This window comes from Indicator indicator, chromosome 1 (genome assembly GCF_027791375.1).
Source record: "Indicator indicator isolate 239-I01 chromosome 1, UM_Iind_1.1, whole genome shotgun sequence".
In the NCBI taxonomy this organism is placed as follows: domain Eukaryota; kingdom Metazoa; phylum Chordata; class Aves; order Piciformes; family Indicatoridae; genus Indicator; species Indicator indicator.
In genome coordinates, this window is record NC_072010.1 from 54,787,976 (window position 1) to 54,809,285 (window position 21,310).

Genomic DNA, 21,310 nt, shown 5'->3' on the forward strand with positions numbered 1-21,310 from the left:
TCATAAATATGCAAGGTCTACAAAATTACCTGGAATAAATATTAGAAATACCTCTTGCCCCCAGAATTTTTCTCCAGATGCTCTGATGAATTTCTGTTCAGCCAGAAGTATCTATAGCTGTTTTGTTGGATAAACTGATTTATTGCCTGTTTTGAAGTCATTGCCTGTTATTCCTGTTTCTTCCTCTCTGTGAATCCTTGATTTTATATTACTCTGTGCCAGATACAAATTGAAATACATGTACTGAACACTTGGATATGAAGCAGTTTGCCCAGTAGTAATTGCTTCATGGCAGTTTTTCTATTCTTCCAGTTCTTCTCCCTTTGGGATAGTTTAGAGGCTTGAATTGTATTACTAAGAGAGAGGCAGAGTATTGTCTCAAGCTAGATATTATTACTGCAGACTTGATAAAATCCAAACATTTTTGAGACAATGGTTCTTTGAATAATTAAGTGGATTTGGAAAACCTCGAAATGTTACTGGGGTTTTACTACACATTTTGTGAAAGATCACAAAAGAATTCCTGTGTTGGAGAGAAGTCAGCTTTGTACCACAATGGCAAATCTTTTGAGAGCAGTAGGTATTAGGGCAGTTCATTAATACACTACTTTTCAGTGTTGCAAATTCACAAATAATTACATAAATGTTACATGTAAAAGTTTTTCTTAAAAGTAACTTTTCGCCTTTCTTTGGCATCCAATAGAAATATTGTTGGCAATTCTGTTATTTTTTGTTTCAATGCACAGCAAAAAGAAATCACTCAGTCTCTAAAATAAATAAATAAACACCAGCTGTTAATAATTCTTGCACATCAGTTAGTAATTGCTGTGTAAACCAAAAATAAATTTTGTCAGGAACCAAGGAAATCTCTTTAATGCAGAAAAGTTTTTAAAAACCTACCTGAAAAAAAAAATGTTCTCTATTTCACTAAGCTGTGTTTTGGCAGCTTCACAGCCAGACTGTCTAGAAAGATGAAGAAAATTCTTCAAATGTTGTGTTTGTTCTGGGTTTAGGTTTTGATATTAATCTCATTCTGTAGATGAAGAGCCCATTTAATACAAAGTTTTTTAAAAATAACACTGAAATAGTTCTGCTATAAAGTTTCCATCAGCGGCATTTTTCTTATAATTTGGCATGAAAAGGAGAACTCTGTTTAAGTTTCACCAGGTAATGTGAGAAATCCACTACCCTAATTGATTTAAATTACTCAGATTTGATACAATTAAGAGTGACATTGTGGTATTTGTTAATTACAATTAGTCCACAAAGAGTGTCGATTTTAACATTACTTTGGTGTACTGAAAGTTCTTTCCAAAACAAAAATATCTCAAGTGTCTATTACATACTTTATGATACCTTACATCTTATTGTTTCTTAGTAGCTTTTTTTGGTGACTGTTAAGAACTAGCACAAAATATTACTTCTCTAACATAAAAATACACCAACATATGCATGGAGCTATGTCAGGCTGAGACCTGTAACAACACTTCACTCATCGTTGTGTATAAGAAGAATGAAAGTCACTATAGATCTATAACATTTTACAGTCCAAAATTTTGAAGTGGAGAGCAACCACTTCTATGGATACAAAAAGAGTCAAAATAGTAAAAATTCATACTTACTTTATAACGACAATACTTAAATGTTGAATTTCTAACTTGTTTTATAGTAAAAAGCTTATATATTTCTATTTTCCCTTTGTTTACAGAGCTTATAAGAAAGTTAGTCTAATAAATGCATAGAAACTTGCACTCTGCATAAAAAGGGCCCCATAATCAAGACTTTTAAATGCTAATATTTCAATAGTTAGAGTGGTAAATACTGAAAGTATATATCCAGACACAAAAATATGTCTGCTACTGATACACCTTTGATTAAATGCATTTTAAAAAGTACATTTACTGTATTTCTACCCCATGGCAAATTTATAGTTTTGCTCATGGAAGGAATGTCAGTGCTCCTCACCAGAGAGTAATTCTATATTTCTTTTAAGAGCATGCTTTGCTAAAATATAAGCATTTTCACACTTAATGCTCGGAGGCAGCCAGTATTTCACTGACTTTGTAAATCCAGTCTTGCCTTTACTGGTAGACTCAAAAGGGGGTATAATGAATCTTGTGGTACATATTCTGATTTCTTCTACTTTCTCTGGGTGCAGAGTGATCACTGAGTAGGTTTCCTGACTTTTCACTCTCTTGAACATCATGCAAAAATATTAAAAGCATTATGTCTCTACATGACTGTACTGTTTCTTTCCGGGGACAACGTTGTAGAAGGTAGCCATAATTAAACCAAGTGATGTGAACATGAGCAAACTTAGGTAATCATGTAAATCTTATACCTTATCCCCATATACCATCTTTGATATTAATCTTGTCAAGTTAGACTTCACTTTTTACTTTTAATAAGGAAGATAGTTCCATCTTTTGCTTGCACAATATCTAGTAATACATCTAGAAACTCTAAAATAACCATGTATTTGGAATAATGAAACTCCTTGAACAAATGATCACCCCTAGTTACATTTCAGTGTTGAGTATAATAGAAAATATACTTTAAAAATGAAATAAAAGTCATATATCTTCTGTTATACAAGTTGAAAGTTTGATACCAGAAGTACAGATTTGGATAGATTTTTTTTTTCCTTCATGCTCACTCCACCGGACAAAAATGCTGAGCACAACCTAGCTGGAGTTTTAATGCTGTTGTTAAACATTTAGACAGCAAACTATTTTAAAATATTCCTTTAAAAATAGACAGAAAGATATAGAACAGGAACACAATAACACTGAGGAAGGCAACTCACATTTAATCATTTGTTTCTCAAGTTCTTAGCACTGATTAAGAACTCATAGAAATCACCTACACTCCCAGATTTTTGTAGTGTGGTGGGCTGAAATTCTCCTCCCACATTAACAATACCAGACTAGCACAGTTTGGAAGCAAATGTAGGTGTATTTACAAAGCAAAAACTACATCCTACAGTGGAATGCAATGAATATGTACAAATACACAGTATTTACAAATGTGTACAATTAACAGAAACAGCACAAAACCCTCCTGGCCAAAGCCAGGAAAGCTGCCCCTGCTGCCTCCCCCTTCCTTGCTTTCCCCGCCTTCCCCAGACCCCCCTGGCAGAAGGAAGAAAGACAGGAAACAGAGAGGTTGTTAAATTTAGCTTCCAAGGTCAACATGCCAGTATGTTATCTTCGAAAGCAAAGCCAGAAGAGAAACACAGACTGCCCAGCAGAGAAACACCAGACAGACTTTGTTCTGAGTACTCTTAGACATTTCTATCTCTCCGATGTATTTTGCTTTCTTACACCCAATTGTGATTTATTTACATTCTTTTCCTTTTCTGCTTGAACTCTGTGAAAAGAAATTAAAGGTATAGCCTTAAAACCATCACACAGATGTACAGTATCTTTCTGGAGAAAGTATTTGCACAGAGGTACACTTTGAAAAATGTCATCTTAATACAAAGCATAAGGGAAGGGAAGTCGCGTTTGACCAACATGATCGCCTTTTATGAGAACATAACCAGGTGGATAGATGATGGTAGAGCGATGGATGTGGCCTATCTTGATTTCAGTAAGGTATTTGATACCATCTGCCACAGCATGCTTGCAATTAAACTGAGGCAGCATGGTCTTGATGATCAGGTAGTAGTAAGGTGGATTGTGAACTGGTTGAAGGAAAGAAGTCAAAGAGTTGCAGTCAATGGGATGGAGTCTAGTTGGAGGCCTGCGTCTAGTGGAGTCCCTCAGGAGTCAGTACTGGGACCAGTACCATTCAATATATTCATCAATGACCTGGATGAGGGCTCAGAGTGCACTGTCAGCAAGTTTGCTGATGACACAAAGCTGAGTGGAGTGGCTGACACACCAGAAGGTTGTGCTGCCATTCAGTGAGACTTGGACAGGCTGGAGAGCTGGGCAGGGAGAAATCTGATGAAGATTAACAAGGGCAAGTGCAGAGTCTTGCACTTGGGAGGGACAACTTATGTACCAGTATAGGTTGTGGACAGGTCTTCTGGAGAGCAGTGAAGGCAAAAGGGACCTGGGGGTCCCAGTGAATGGAAGGGTGACTATGAACCAGCAATCTGCTCTTGTGGCCAAGAAGGCCAATGTCATTTTGGGGTGGATTAAAAGGGGTGTGGTCAGTAGATCAAGAGAGGTTCTCCTCCCCCTCTACTCTGCACTGCTGAGGCCACATCTGGAATATTGTGTCCCGTTCCAGGCCCCTCAGTTCAAGAAAGACAGGGAGCTACTTGAAAGAGTCCAGCACAGAGCCATGAGGATGATTAAGGGAGTGGAACATCTTCCGTACAAGGGGAGACTGAGGGAGCTGGGGCTTTTTATCTTGGAGGAGACTGAGAGGTGACCTCATCAATGTTTATAAATATGTAAAGGGTGAGTCCCAAGAGGATGGAGCCAGGCTCTTTTCAGTGGTGCTCAATGACAGGACAAGGGGCAATGGGTGGAAGCTGAAGTATAGGAAGTTTAATGTAAATATGAGAAAAAACTTTTTCACTGCGAGGGTGACAGAGCACTTGAACAGGCTCTCCAGGGAAGTTGTGGAGTCTCCTTCTCTGGAGATATTCAAAACTCGCCTGGATGCATTCCTGTGTAATCTGGTGTAGGTGATCCTGCTCTGGCAGGGAGGATGATCTTTCAAGGTCCCTTAGAGTCCCTGAAAATTCTGTGATTCTGTGAGACCAGCTACAAAATTTCCAGTGTCTAGCTGGTGCTTGTGAATTTGGATATAACAGTTCTGGGCCCTTCAGGTGAGTCCTTGCCAGCATTCAACTAGTAAAGCCCCATTTTCAGGAATTCATCTCTTTAGAACTTATGAATTGATTGGCACTAAAGTAATCTTGACATTGTGCCTCGTTTTAGTAAATACTTTAATTTCTTTTTTATTTTGTGTGGTTTGAAACATGATTGCCATTTGCAAATTACAAAAGTTGAATAAAATTTGTCAAAGTCAGTAAGTGTAAGAAATTCACAGCAAACAGTGAGTATTCAAAAAGCCTATATTGTTTTCAATTTTTTAAAAAAGTAAATTGTTTCAAAGTACTCCAAGAATTAAAAATTACGTCCTTGAGTCTGATCAAGACAAGCTCATCAGGTCAAGCTATTCTGTTTGTGAGCAACTTTATCTGATTTCATATAATTAGAGAGTTTTCCATTGGAGAGATAATGTGGAAGTCTGACAACCTCATCTGTTGTTTCCACTCATACTTTCTTGGCCATGGACCCAAGAGTCTCATTTCATCTCAATTCTGCACACCCAGGCCTTTCCCGAGCTATTCTGTGTATCTGCTTATCTCCAGTTCTGTCTCCTGGATGGCCTCAGACCTGTGTTGAAGGAAACCTCTAGTTCCATTTCTGTTCCCGTTTCCTGCTGTTGTTTCTGACTGGTCTTCCTGAATGGATCTGGGTCTAATTCAGCACCTCATCTTGCCTTGGGATCACTGGACAGTCAACAGAAACTGTTGCTGTTACTAGCCCAGGCCTGCTCAGCTGTTACAGAACTACACCCCAGCAGCCTGTTCTGTGTTCACCCCATGGTCTGTTCTAGGGTAACCCTCAACGTGCAGGTAGACAAAGCAACAATCCTAAGAGAATTCATCTCACCTGTCAACCTTCTGTAACCCTCCTCCCAAACTCAGAGCTGTGTTTCTTGACAGCTTTCTTGAATTGAACTTGGCATTCAGGAGAGAGTGGAGTTTGATATTCTCGTCCTGAACACACACTGAACACTTTTGCCACTCCTTAATTCCTTACTGGCTGTGGAAACTGTTGGAACAAGTGTACTAAACATGTCCTAAGACTGTGTGAAGAAAGAACATGACATGATATGACTCATCAATGACCCTGAAGAAAAAAGAGGGCAACACAGGAGGAGGAGGGCACAACACAAAGAAGGAAAGTGATGTCATGACTACCATTTAAGCTTACATGACATTTTAAGACTTATAGTTTTATTGACTTATTAAAACCCTGGAGTCTGCCTTTTCAGCAGTTTGGCTCATCTGCTTATTCTGCTGAACTATTTCTGGAAAATTTCCTTTGTCACTTAATTTACATTAGTTTTTGAATTCATTCATTCATTCTGTTTCAATTCAGATATAGTTCCCAAAATCTCATACTTTAAAAGTATATCAGAATTATTATTTTTTTTTTTTAAACATTGAATATGCAAGAGTGGATCTAACTAAACGTAGGCTATTTCACTGTAGAGTGAAGTTTTTTTTTTTCTTCACTTCAGGACTCAGCAATCTAATCCTTCACCTTATACACACACTAATTTCCTTTAGAACTCCCATGTGGAGTCCCTCAACAGGGAAAGTCACAATTGTCCTGAGAAGATAGCTTGCTTCAGGACTGACTCTATTGCCAGAATAGACATAATTTACGCTGGTGTATCAGTGTGAGAGCTGAAATCCCTCCCACTGGCAATAACCAGGCTAGCTCAGTCTGGAAAGCAAATGAAAGCTGTATTTATAAGCAAATATATAATCTATGATGAAATGCAACGAATATGTACAAATATACAAAATTCACAACATTTACAAATATATACAACCAACAGAAAAGCACAACCAAGCTCCCTTTGCTTCCCCCCAAAGGGGACCTTTCCCAAGGGGCCTCTCTCCCAGGGGCTTCCTCCCTAAGAACCCACTGGCAGAAAGCAGAGAGTTAAGAAGCAGAGAAGCTGTTAACTTAGCTCGCCAAGGTCAGTGTGCTATCTTCAGCCAGAAGAGAAGCAGCAGCAGCCAGACAGTCCAGCAAGTTGCGAACTGCAGACCCCAGCTGCCCCAACTTTGTTTTGAGTAGTGGTCCTTAAACATTTCTATCTATCCAATGGAAGTGTTTAGAACAATCATTATTTTGCTTTCTTACACCCAATAGTGACTTATTTACATTCTTTAGCTTTCTTTGCTTGAACTTTGTAAACAAAAATTAAAAAGACAGTTTTAAACCATCACAACTGGGTTTGGATTTCTCCATCCTGAACCATCACTCAAAACTATGCCAGGAACTGTATGGCTTCTCTTCTGTCCATAAAATCACAAATCCCTGGTGTAAGGCTGGAAAACAAACTGCTAGTGGTCTGTGATGCAGTCTTCTCATTCAGCTTCCATTTTCTGGAAAAGGACTTTAAAAATAAATAAAAGTTTCAGGGAACCAAGAGTTATCGTATGCTTTAAACTAGATATCAAGAGCCTGGATATGAGACAGCACTAGCATTCTGCAGCACTAGAAGAATTTCTTTCTCTAGGAATTCCCAAGAAATGACAGCTGTGCTAACATAGGCCCCACAACAGAAAAAAAATGCACACAAAAAACCCCAAACAAAACCAACTAACCAACCAAAAAAAACCCACAAAAATCCCAAACCCTAACCCAAAAAAGTAGGAAACATAGGCAAAAAGACAGGGATGTGAACTATTTGTCTCATGTTTTCTGGCATGTATTCATAAACTTTTGGGTACAGGCTTCTTGACAAACTTCCTCTGCTGCATGACCTGTGGGATCTGAGTCCAACCTTCTTTCACTTCATCTAAAAGGTGACTCACCAGGGTCACACTGTTATTTCTCCTTCTCTTGCCAAATACTGTTGCTTCAACAGAGAACAAGAGTGTAGTGGAAGAGGTGGTCTTGGTCGGTTTATACTTAGGCTTGAGAAGAACATTTATCATTAAAGAACAGTGAATGGTCAGGATAAGAACTCCATGGGTTAAAATGAAAAGAAAGCTCACAAAATGACTCCACAATGTATTCTCAATTTCCATAACTCATTCATGCATGAAAAACTAGTATCTTTATTTTCACATGTCACTTCACTGAAAATGGTACAGTTCAACTTACTGTGCCCCTTTGGAAGTAGGTTTAAAGTCAAAATTAGTCTCTCCCAACCAAAAATAAAGTGCAAACTTATGATATCTTTGGCTTACAAGTCCACACAGAATCACTTTAAATAGAGGGAGGTCACCTTTGTCTCCTCCCTTCTCTTTACTTTTCAACACCCATTCATTGTTTACTCAATTTTTTTTCTCTCTTGGATCAATATCTTCACGCCAAAATCCTAAACTGTGAAAATTCATCTGTTTCTTATCTGTCTCTACTCTTGTTCTCTTTGAATAGCTGTGTTTGACTAAAACAAGGTTCTGAACTTACATATGTAAGTTACTAAATGAACTGGAAATAGCAGTTCAGTTTCTTTGATGGGTGTTCCCCTTCAGTTAGAAGTAAAGAACAGATACAGTGAAATCATATGGGTTTTTTACTTTGGCTTCTCATATCTACACTACTGATCTAGAGAATACAGAAATCTTTTTTCCTCAATCTGTTTTTCCTTTTTTTCCATATGTTATCTTGAGACCAGTTATTACATTGGTTGCCTTTTGTGGTTGTTGTTGTTGTTAAAATCCTGGAGTCAAGTAGCTTGCTTTTGTAAGAAACTACTTTCCCGCCAGGTGACCAGAGCAAATCAAGTCAATCATCAGCATTGTTAGGTTTTGTGAGCATAGAGGACAGAACAGATTTTTTTCTGTTCAGAGAAGATGCTTGGAAGTCAAGGAGAAGCAGCACTATTTGTGTGTTGCTGAATAGAGAACATATTTGCATGGAACTTACATATTGATAAGAATTCTGCAAGGTCAGCTATCCTAAGGAGAGGTGGAGCTTCTGCATGTACTAGTTTTAGTCTTCAAATTGTGAGGTAGTGATAGTTGAGCTAAAAGAATGCACTCATTTTGATGTTTAACTTTCCATTTTTACTGACTTCAGAACAAAGATCTTGTAAGATGAACTGAGACACAAGGCTTTCTGTTGTGTTGCGTAACACTAAACACACTCGAAGGTGCAGATCAATATTCATTCAGCAAGCACCACAATATTTATCATAGATATTCATCTAGCCTGAAAGAAATTGATACATTCTTCCAGAAAGGCTTGTCTCCAAAATGAAAATCTGAGAACAAAAATTTCTATGAAAAATTGAACTTTTTAAACCTCATAATTTGATAAGAGAATGCATTTCCAAGAAGGCATCAAGAGCTAGATTCTTCTGAGTCATATGGTTTTGATATATTTAACATCATAGCTGAGTTAAAGATCAGGGAACCAAAAGTTATCCCAGAAAGGAAGATAAATGAACAACTAAAGAAAATGTTTGTGTTGCATTCCTATTTGCAAGGAGAAAAGCTGTGCTTATTTACAGGGAAGGAACAGAGACAATGAATGTCTACCTTCTTTACTGCTCCATGCTTCCTTTTGTCAGTAATCCAGTCTTTGATGTGGGTTCAGGCCAGATATCAACAGTGGATTATACATTTTTCTCAGTCTGCTTCTGGGTGTTTTAAGATGTCAAGGTTAGCTGACAGTTTAAGTCCTTTCCCAGATTATGGTACCATGATCCTTCTTCCTCTTGCAGGCACTTATCTGATCCCACTGTGGGGTGGTTCTAAATGTAAGCTCCAAATGCAGTAAAACTAAGTAAGAAAAATCACAGATCTGATCACTCACCTCTGGGAGCAGATCCACTAAGGGGATTTTGCAAGTGCCAGTGAATGGCAAGAGGTGGGTTTATAGCACCCATCTGGCAGATATGATGAGAAAATGACTGCAAGTTTTGACTTAAATATATTTCAAGATACATTTCAACAATTTAAACTTGATTTACAGCAAAAATTAAGAAGAACAGTTTAAGGTATGAGTGTCTGGGAGGACTACGCTAATCTACAGGGAGTATTTCTTTCAACTGAAAGTGAAATGACTGAATTCTGGGTGAACTGACATGAAAAAAATTACCAAAGTTACTTCAATGGAAATTGGTTTACTTCTGATTTTTCTTCCAGACTTCTTATACTTTCATTTTAAAACCCAGCATCCAGATAAACAATAAAATAATAAGCTGCTACAGTGAAATTGGGCCATAGATCTTGGAAATCGGGTTTGGGAAAAAAAAAGTTGTATTTCATTTTCTTAATGGGCCTAATTGGTAACATTCTGCCTCTATCCACTTTCACATTTCACTTCCAGGATATTCAGTTCAACTTTGTTTCTCTCTTCTAGATGGTAATTTTGTATAAGCCAGAATTGTTGATTATAAATCTTGCACACCAAACTGGAAAAAAAAATAATGTGGAGAAATTGTTTCAAATAACAATAATGTATATGGGACATCTGACTCATAGTATGGAAATGAATACTGATCAGATTAAAATTCAAAGAATTAAGAATTTACTTACTTCTACCCAGTTTGATTTATGGGACTTTAGTCCTATTATAATTTTGTATCGATTATGAAGACTTTGCATAGGTTAATGATAAAGGTTAAAAGCTCCTCAATAGTCAATGGGATTGAAATATGGATTTCTTAATTTAAAACAGGCATTATTGACAATGCTGATTCCAGGACCCTAGAACATTGAAGTTATAATGGGTATGTCTTATAAAGAAGATGGATTTAGAAGCTTTTGCATAGAAAGCAATAGGAATAGATTTAATGAAGGTTAACATGGTTCTTTCTACATCAGATGAAAAATACAGTTATGTTTTAGACTCTGTATGCAAAATAAAATCAAGTCTTTTAGGCATCTAACACTTTGTTATATGCCACAATTAATCCACAAGTGAAAACTTATACATTAACTATTTCAACAAATAATGTTATCTGATTCCTAAGAATCAGAAATAAATGGAAATGTTTTGGCTTGTGACACTATTTGTGTTGCATTAACTCATAAAAGCTTTGTTTTCTAAATAGAAATGCTGAGTTCATTAATGTATAATGTGAAACAAATGCTACTGTTGACTTTGAAAGAAAGCTTTCAAACACTAAAGACTTAATGTCTGCTGCTCATAGTTAAGATGTCAGACTTATGTTCAGATCATTGTTTACACTCTATTTCTCATTTATACAGATGATATTGGGTTAATTTCTTCATATACAGTTAAGGATGCAGAATTCTTTTAGCTTCTCTCATTAGGCAGACTTGTTAATTGCTTTCTAACAATAACAGTGATACTATTCCTTTGTTTGTAGGTGAGATTACTTGCATATTCATATTCCCTGTGCGTTTCTAATTGCTTTTTTGTGTTGATCTGTGTATTATTACAATGTTCATTGAGATATATTAAATTAAAAAGAAGGATTTTAGACCAAATTACTCCAAAGAACTGCCGATCATCTATTGCAGAAACATTCTTCATAACAATATCTATGTTTAGCACATAAGCACAGAGCAAGAACTGACAACGGTTCAGTACACTGTTTCAAAGAGTTTTCACCTGCACCATGCTATGGCTTACTCCATTATATGGGGAGTGACATAGTTTTCCCTGGGGAAACTGGTGAAAACTGTCAAAATGGATTGGATAAAGCACAAGAAAGTTACTCTGAGAGATAAAGTATCTAATGCTGGCTTGATTATCACCACACTTATTGCACAAACACAAAAAATCCCAGTCACTGATAACTGCTTTACTATAGAAAGTTAAACTGCTTTACTATAGAAAGTTAAAAGTACATTTAGTTAGCTTGGCTCATAAGTGAGTGTTGTCTCCATGTTCCACATAACTTTCTCATCATATAAGTCAGGTTCAATCCTTTGGTACTCATTCTCAAGGTCTTCCCTGGGATCTGATACAGGTTTCCTGAGCTGTAGGAAGGGCCGTAAAACCCCATAATTGTATTTCACTGAAAGAAATCACTAGCCAGTTACAGAATTGAGAGTCATAAGGACATTAAGAATTTGCTGCTAGAATTTATATCACCATACAGAACCTTTCTATGATACTAGGCAATTCTCCAGCACTGTCAATACTGCAAAGTAACTCAGCTTGTGAGTTGTTTCATGGTTTCCGTTCTCATTATCTGCATTTCATAAATGTTAGTTCACTCCATGGCTTAGCATTAAGGAAAACCCCCTCCATTCCTCCAAAACAAATCAAATTTTGTGGGTAATTCATTCCAAGGACTGCTTCTAAACCACAACACAAACCAGACAGATGAAGACTTCAATTTCTTTGTCCTACAAAGTCCCTCAACAGCAGGTTTTTATTTTCAAAATACTTTCCTGTGCCTGGATGTCATATCTCAGAGCCTATAATGCTCTCCTTCAATTTCATGTTATAAAATCACCACCTAGAGGGTTGCAACACCCCCCTCATGTTTGTTTTGTGTTTTGTTGGGGGGGTTTGTTTGTTTTTTACCATGCACTTTGAACTGAAAATAAACAAACAAACAAAATGTTAACTATGTCTTTGAGCCAATAAGACCTTTGTGTGTGGCTGTCTACATTTAACCTGTATTTAGGCCTAAACTATAGCAATTACTTTATCACCTGGTGACCCCTCCTTAGAAGAATAGGAGACTCAGGAAAAAGTTAGAGGACCCACAGGTTGAAAGAAAAACAGAGTTAATGAAATAGCCAAAATAATAGTAATGTTAACACAAGATACATAAAGTTCTACTAAGCCCAGCAAAAAAGCAGCAGGCACAATATCCAAGGCAGCAATCCAGAGGAGCAATGGGAAGAGAAGGCTCCCCTCTCCTCTGCAAACTTCCTCCTTCACACTGAGTGTGGTGCCCGAGGTATGGGGTACACATGAGAGCCAACTCAAGTCATCTGTCCTGGCTGACTCAGAACTGCTAATGGCCCGCAGCCCATGGCTGGCCTGGGATCCTGGGATTCTGTCCCAGCAAAACCAGGACAATATCTTAAAAGAGATGCAGGGCACTGTAATATGTAATGGAGATTTTTTTTTTTTTTTAATCAGTTCCGTCTAGGTATTGCTATCTCTGAGCACAGTAGATATACACCTCTCAATGCCACTTTGTCTGAAGGATCTCCTTCTGGGATTTCTGGAATGCCTGTTTAGCTATATAAATACAGCTGCAAAGACTTTCTTTGTACTTTAGCAAGAAACACTTCCATGAAGTACTGGCTTCTCAGACACTGTTTGCACAGAGCACACATTCATATTTTCACTGCAGTATGGCATCCTACCCTTCAAGACCAGAAGCTGAAATCACAAATATTTTCCATCAAAGATGTAAAGCATAATGACAGGGAATATGCTGGAAAATATTCATTAGTTAAGCAGTTGCAAACCTGTTATTTGACTAAATGTAGGATTTTTCTGTCCAAATTCAGACTAAATATATATCTTCTTCTACCATCACTTACTTCTTTGTATTCACTATAACAGGATCTGCAGTAACTAACAGATGCAAGGCAGAATTCTGTTGTCTAAACAGAAGTGCAAAAAGTCCTTGGAGATGCTTTAGGATGTACAAGACATCCTTAGAAGGTTTTATAAGAGTCAGGCTTCTTTTGGATGGACAGTATGTATGCCAAGTTCAATACCACTCTCCAGCATCTAAAATGTTTGTAGACAGCTATGTTTAACCAACTGAACCTTAGCTGTAGATGTAGACTGTACAAATATTGGAAACTAAGTGTAATTAATCACACACTGCATTTCATCTGTTATTATCTTCTTAAGCTCCTCACTTTAGCATTAGCATAATGCTACTTTATGCTGCACTCGGTGTGGTGCTCACACTTAGGCTTATCATTTCTGACACCAACTGACCCATACATCCACTACAGCAAAGCAGATGAAAGTCTGCTTTGCCAAAACATGAGTTCATCTCTGATGTTAAAAAAGCTGTACCGAATTGTTTTTAATTGATGTATTTCAAGAACTCTGTCCTTCATTAAAAATTCTCTCATACAACAGAGAAAGTGTAAGCACATTTTTCAGGCTGTTGATGTTTTTTGTTTGTTTGATTGCATTTTGGCTTTTCGTTGATTTTAATTTGTTCTCTTCTTGCATAAGGCAAAGCAGCTGTAGAAAAGGTAACACAAATTTATGAGACTTATGAGAATCATTCACTCTACTTTATAAGGATAATAAATATCTATCCCTATGCTCCAAGGCACACATTAATCACTGAATGCCAGAAGTTAGTGGTCCCAATGGATTGATTATTTAAAGTTTTCACTATATCTTGTTATGCCTGGCTCAAAAGCATCAGGAAATGGTCACAGACAGACTCAAAGAGTGAAACATATTTCTGTTTTGGCAAAATCTACTCATTTTGGTTTTGAACTTTCTTTTATCTTCCACCTTACTTTTACTAGTGAGCTATTAGAATTGATACAATCAGATAACAATAATTTATTGCACCCAAATAAAAATTTGAGACCTTGCAGAAAGACAGAAGAGGATAGGAATCGAAATCATTTTACAACATGATTTTAGTATCAGTGAAGCCTGTTTTCTGTGCTAATTAATTAACATCATTGACAGAGCAGCAGTTTGCTTATGTTTATATAACAGGTTCCATAATGCAAAATCCTTCATTGATTCTGAATGAATAATGTTGACTCTTCTTTTATTACAAAACTTGCAGCAAAGAAATCTTCAGTGAAAGGAAGTTTGAAGTATTAAGAAATTCAGCTGTGTAAACTGACATGAAATTTAAATTGGGTAAACCAGTGTACAATGTTAGATAACATATTTTTCTTTAAAGTTTAAACTTCAAAAGTCACAAGGTTTCATTGGAGTAACGATTTAAAATGTTGTCATTTCCTTAGCTGTTAATTTCTTCTTCATTAAATGAAAACTCAAAAAATAAAGTAAAGATACATTTTCCACTAGGTTGATTCCCAACCTAATTCACAGCAGAAATATCTCATATCACTGGGAATGTGTACTGGAATAGGATGGCCAGGAAAGTGCTTGAATCATCATCCCTGGAGACATTTAAAGATGTGTAGATGTGGTGCTTAGGGACATGGTTTAGCAGCAGACTTGGTAATGTTAGGTTATTGTTGAACTCAGTGATATCAAAGGTCTTTTCCAGCCTAAATGATACGTTCACATCTTCAAAAACAATGTAGTCAAAGAATGGGAGCAGGCGTGCAAATTACCTGCTCCCAAACCAGTGAGGTAGTGACAAATTTTTTCCCCCTAACTACGATAAGGACATTGAGATTCTTGAGTGTATCCAGAGAAGGGCAACGAAAGTGATGAAAAGTCTGGAGAATAAGTCTTACAAGGAATGGGAGAGGGATATGGAATTGTTCAGTCTGGAGGCTGAGGGGAGACCTCATTGCTCTCTACAAGTCCCTGAAAGGAAGTTGTATTCAGGTGTGGCTCAGTCTCTACTCCCCAGTATCAGGTGATAGGATGAGAAGAAATGACCTGAAATTGCTGCAGGGGAGGGTTAGAGTGAATATTAAGAAATCTTTACAGAAAGAGGGGTCAGGCATTGAAACAGGCTATCCAGGGAGGTGGTGGAGTCGCCATGCATGGAGGTGTTCGGGAAACGTGTGGACATGCAGTTCAGGACGTTGTATAAAGGCCATGGTGGTGTTAGGCTGATGGCTGGACTTGATGATCTTAGAGGTCTTTTCCAACCAAAATAATTCTATGTTTCTATGGTAAAGCAACACAAGTTCCTTCCATCTGCAGTAGATCTGCTAGTGAGATCTAGTGTGAGGTATCTTGTGTGCTTGTTTGTTCTTGACTGGTGCTGAATTATGAAACGTTTGATACTCATAGAATCACAGGATCACAAAATTGTTGTGTCTGGAAAGGACCTCTGAGATTATCTATTCCAATTCCTCTGCTCTTTTCGCTTTTACATATTGTGCAATGGAGAAAGCAAAAGTTGCACTACATCATAAAAACACATAGATTTCCTGAAGAGGGTAAATACATGAACTGTTATATGTGTACTATAAGAAGAGAATATGTTCAAGTGTAATATAGCATATGCTTTCCTTTTAGGGACATCCCTTAGCTTTTACAACTACAGATGCTGTCACAAAAACATGAAAATGGGATCAAGAAATTTGCCAGGTACACTGGATATGAATTATAGATACTGTATTTTCCTATATTTATTTAAAGTAGGAAATGTAAAACCAAAAGAGAGGAGACATCTATTAGAAGCTTTGAAAGTTCCAGATGGCAAGAGATTGGCCAGTTAAAAAGAAATAATTGGTTACTAATATGCTGCTATAATTTATGGAATGGTGATGCAAAATAAATATTGTTGTTTGTTTTTTTGGTTGGTTGGGTTTTTGGTTTTTTTTTCAATCAGTTTAGTCAAAATACCTACATAAACTCATCATTTAAATCTCATTATGGTGAATATTGTGAATTTCAGGAATAGAACTAATATTACAAATATATGTTGCTACTAGTGTTGGTGTTTATGTGACATAGTAAGGAGATTGCCATAGCTCTTCCTAGCTGAAAATTTCTTATCCCATTGCTCTGATATCAATGTTTATTCATTCCTCTTAATCTCTATGCTATTCTTCTCTTTGCCTTTGCCTACGAGTTCTTAAATTTACTTTATCAGTTGCATCCAATTTTATCTTCTAGTTACCCAAAATATTATTTCTCATTACTGATATCTATAAATCAATGACCAATGTGCCTACATGACACCCTTTCCCAACTATTTAATTATATAATTACATTACCAACTTCATATTTAAACATTCATCTACAGCCCATCAGGTTTTTCATCTGCTCATCTGACTCCTATGCATTTCTTTACCCTCTCATAAAGCTTCCTCATGATTGAGACAGAACTTTAGCTAGTTATCAGTGCTTTTCTTCACAGCTTCTGTGTTATGAAATCTCAACATTTACTTTACATACAATGACTGAAATATTTATTTGCACTTCTAAGATGAATTTTTCACAGAGCTTCACAGGAGTGTTGCCTTGTAAAAGCCACATTACACGTTTTTTCTTATCTGAAACACTGTCCCATCCATACTCAAATCATTCCTCATATTTCAAGCTCATAGAAAATTGTTGTGCCATGAAAGCTGTGTTTTGAATCTGAGAACATCATAACAGGGATACACAGAGAGAAATCCAGTTCTTCCTCATCCCTAAACCTTTGACAGGATTTGTATCCAAGATTCCCACACCAGCTCCTCTGACATCTTCATTTTCCCTTGAAGACTTGTGTTAGTTCTGATATATGTTACTCAGCAGACAGAAGATAATACAGCAAGGTGTTTGAGGTTAAACTGCAGTTACACAAACAATTTCTGGTTTGATTTCAAACTAGGCCATTGTTGGAGGATGTTCCGTGAAAAACATTTAAAGCCTTTAAAATCCTAGCATGGTCATTGTTAGGCAAGCATCTACTGCTCAAAAGTCATAGACCATTTTGTAATATTTTCACAGCCTCAGTAGAAAGCTCCAAGTCAAATGACTTAGGTTTCACTTTTTCAATCAAGGTTAAAGGCTCTTGCTAAATATTGGAAGGAAATTGTCATGTTGTTGTACCTACTCTGGAGAACATAACAGGTCGGATGCCGGTACCACTACCTCTGACAAGCTTTAAATATCTTTAGGGGATGTTAAAAAGCATTAGAAATACTCTGAAACTATTATACTATAATGAGATGCTGCAATAGTTATCACAGTTTCTGGTGTTTTGGGTTGTGTTTTTTTACTTTTTAATTTTTTCTAAGCCAGGGCAGGACAATAAATTGCAGCCACTAACTGAGCTTCAAAGTTGTTTCTGGGGACAGGTATGTGATATGTGACAGCTTTGCTTTATGTAGGTTCATGAAACATTACATTTGGATTTTAATTCCCATGCAACTTGTCTTCTGCCCTGATGCAATTCTAGATTCTCTTCAGAAAAAAACCTCTGAATCTCAGCTGAAGCTTCTGTATGTTACTGATTTCCAGGCAAAATATTAACTCCAGTGTGATAGTAGACAAGACATTTATCAGAGGTAATTTTAAACATTTGAGAAACTTAAATCCCTTTTCTATGACAAAATTCTAGCTTCTCGCATGTGAGGAAACTAAAACCAAGCAAATTTGCTTTTAGTTTTGGTCTGTTCTTCTACAAATGTTTGGATAGCTCTCATTGTAAATTTGCTGTGAACTATAAGAGTTAAGTTCATTCACAGGAAAATATTATTCCACTACTGATTATGATACATGAAAAGTCACTCATATTTAAATCCTGATACATAATGAACAACAAAATTTATTTATTTAAATAGAAAGTATAACTTAGGTGTTAGGAATTAAATTTACTGTTAAAAGAACTACGAAAAACATAAAAGATACAGCATTCTGGGAAGAACCCCCTCACACACTTCTATTAAAATACACTAATTTTTAGGAATGTTTTTGTGTTTGGGGATTTTTGTCCCAAGATCACTTCTAACTATATAGGTTTTGAACTTCTTGTTTCAATAAAGTCAAAGTTGTGGTCTAGGCATATGAGGCTTAGGAGCTGAAAGGTTTGCTGTATATTTAGGCTGCAATCCTAACAGTATGTTCATTTAATATCAGAGATCATATTAGATACTCCCTGACATTTGGATTGATCAAAGGAAAATATATTGTTATATTTGAATATTTTTAAAGCATTCTCTTCATGAGGGCTTTCAAAATATGCAGTTTCAATCTTAATCTGGAAATAAAAGACAAAGAAAATAACACCCAAAACCTAAAAACTAAAAAAAAAACAACCCACTCCACCCAAAACCAACACAAACACATTTGCCAAAAACTAAAATTAAATTTTCCCCCTGTTTTCCATAATATCTCTATGGAGTCTTCACTAGACATTAAACTCAACAATCCAATCAGTAATTAAAATCTAGTCACATTGCCTTCAGATTCAGATCAGATGCTCTAACTGAAGCTGGTTATTTTGTTAATTGCAAGACCTAGGAATATTTTGAGGGTTACGATAATTGTCTTTTAGAGTAAGATAAACATCTAAGATGTTTAAGATAAGGCCATATATCTTACTACTGTGATATTGTAAATGCACTGGGAAAATCTGCTTCATTGTACTTACAGAACTTCATGAACTGCTTTGTTGTAGAGGTGAGAGTTGAATTTTTCAGTGTTGAAACTGATCTTCCTACATGTGACAAAGCCTCACTAATGCTCTGCAGAAAGAACTCAAAGCATTTTTTTCTTTTTGTGATTCTGCTTACAAAATCCCCCTGAAAAAACCTTGATACACCCTCTTTGATGACCCACCAAACTTCATTCAGTGAAGTGTTGAGTGACTGATGGTTTTCTAGGCAGGTTACTGAACGTGCATGATAAGAAGTTTTATTCCCTCTTCTCAATATCTGTTGTTACTCCTCTTCCTTGTATGTTCACTTGCATTGTACTCATGGAGCTAATTTTCACAAACTCTGGACAAAAGCACTGGATCAATAAATCCACACAAAATAGCAGTATATTTTGCTGTCTAAGTCAACAGCAGCAAAGCCAACAAATTCATTCTAGCAGGTTTTTCAGACAACATGATTGACTTTAGCTGACTCTTAATGCATTTTTTCAAAGCTGCAGGAAGGATATTTGAGTACATACAGCAAGTTCACAAAGAACAGCTTTCATGTTGCTTTGAGAGTAAAGAGTGATTTTAACACATACAGCAACAACAAAAAAAGAATTTGTTCCTTTTAAAAATGCAGATTCTCTGTATATTCTATTACACCAGGTTAATAAAGAGGATAACATCATGACTGAGATATTTATATTCCATAACAGTGCTTTTGAATAATAATAAAAAGAATCACTAGTTTATGAATATTTCTTAATGATAGAGGCAAGAAATACCTAAACAATTAATAACAATGCAGATACTCAAGACTGTAAAGTCAATGTCAGCTCAGTAGAGCTGAGCTTCTTTCTAATGATGCTGTTCCAACAGTAGAGTTTACCTTCTGAATTATATATGTATTGACCTAATTACATAAATATTGACATTGCTTTATGTGAAGCCCTTTTCATTCTCAGTGTAATTACAATGTCAATATTTGTTGCATGTAATAACACTGAATTTAGACTTGTTAATTTTGATTGATAGTGGCATGCCACAAGATGTTATACGGAGTAAAGCAGTTAGTCTAGAAGTATGCATAGCAAATACAAGCAGCTGAGAATGCTACCAAACCTGAATGAGTGCCCAAGACTTTCTGTTTCCAATTGTTCAACCAGATAGAGGAAAAATAATAGGTGATTGCATATTTGTTCCACACAAAACATTGTTTTGACACAGAGAATTATGTACCCCAGTCCAAAAAAATACCAATATTCATCTGGGAACTCAGTAAAAGTTTCCCATTTGAAGTTAGCTTTACCATTTTGCCTTTTTATGTTGTAAACTCTTTTTAAAATTGCACAAAAATGAGGGTTTATGTTGCAAAAAGTATGCTTCATTTTGTACTTCCCATCACATAGACACTATTCTGGTATAGTATTGGGACCCAGGCATAAGCTATTTCATGTAAATTATTTCAGTTTTCCTTCAGATTCAAGAAGGGTATAAACAGTGAACTTTTTGGCACTGCTAGGACAGGCAAAATTGTTTACTTTATTCTGCAGATGTTTGTTGAGATATATTTCCACAAAAACACCTTTATTCAGAGCTGGCAGACCTCTGAACTGCTTTCAGTGATGAAAAACCATTTAGTATAGTGTATGTTTTTACATGCAGTTATAAAGAATTTTGAACTTGGCACTAGCATGAGAATTAGAAACCAAAGTGTGACAGTCTGTGTGCTTATGATATTTAAATTTGTCCTAGCTATAACGAGTTGCCAGTAGTGACAAGGCATGCTTCAGAATGTATTTTCTTATTTGTCTCAGCAGGGATGCCAGACAAGACAAACCTCAATGCTGTAAAGCAAATCCATCAAACCAATGAGGGCAGCACTTTAGACACAACCAGAGCAGGATGTACAGCAGCAGTGGCTGATTGTATGACACATATGCTGATTAGTTTGGTAGCACTGTTTTCCAGTTTTTGGTAACTGTTAACTCTGGCTTGATACACGTGTCTCATTGTCGCCTGTTTTATCCCCACTCACAAGTCTCAAATAAGGATATAGAAATATTTATGACAGCTTGTATAATATCAGCCTCTCTGATATTAGGCCTGAATACAAAGTTTTTTAGGCAATTTTTTTTCCTGTGGGTTTTTTTAACATCTGGATAGTCATGCAAAATCATGTTTCCTTTTATAATAATTTATGTTAAATATAAGTTTAATGTGATAATCTTTCTTTCTAAACAAATTGCAAAAAAGACATCACAGTATCATTGAGTCATGGGGTGCCTGGAGATACTTAGACCAACCTTGACCTCAGAGAAGAGTCAGCTACAGCAAGCTGCCCAGGCCAAGTCTAGTTGGTATTTGAATATCTCCAAAGATGGAGATCCTACAGCCTCTCTGGGAAACTTGTTCCAATGGTTTGACACTC

General features: G+C 36.5%; 1 protein-coding gene across 1 annotated transcript in view; it reads left to right on the forward strand.

The window, feature by feature from the left end:
* The window catches only part of GPC5 (glypican 5), a 723,207-nt gene extending 702,347 nt beyond the window's left edge, over positions 1-20,860 (forward strand). Inside the window, 1 exon segment of the mRNA XM_054400650.1 lies at positions 20,700-20,860. Within this exon segment, the coding sequence (XP_054256625.1) occupies positions 20,700-20,860 (161 nt within the window).
* Positions 20,861-21,310: the final 450 nt, after the last annotated feature.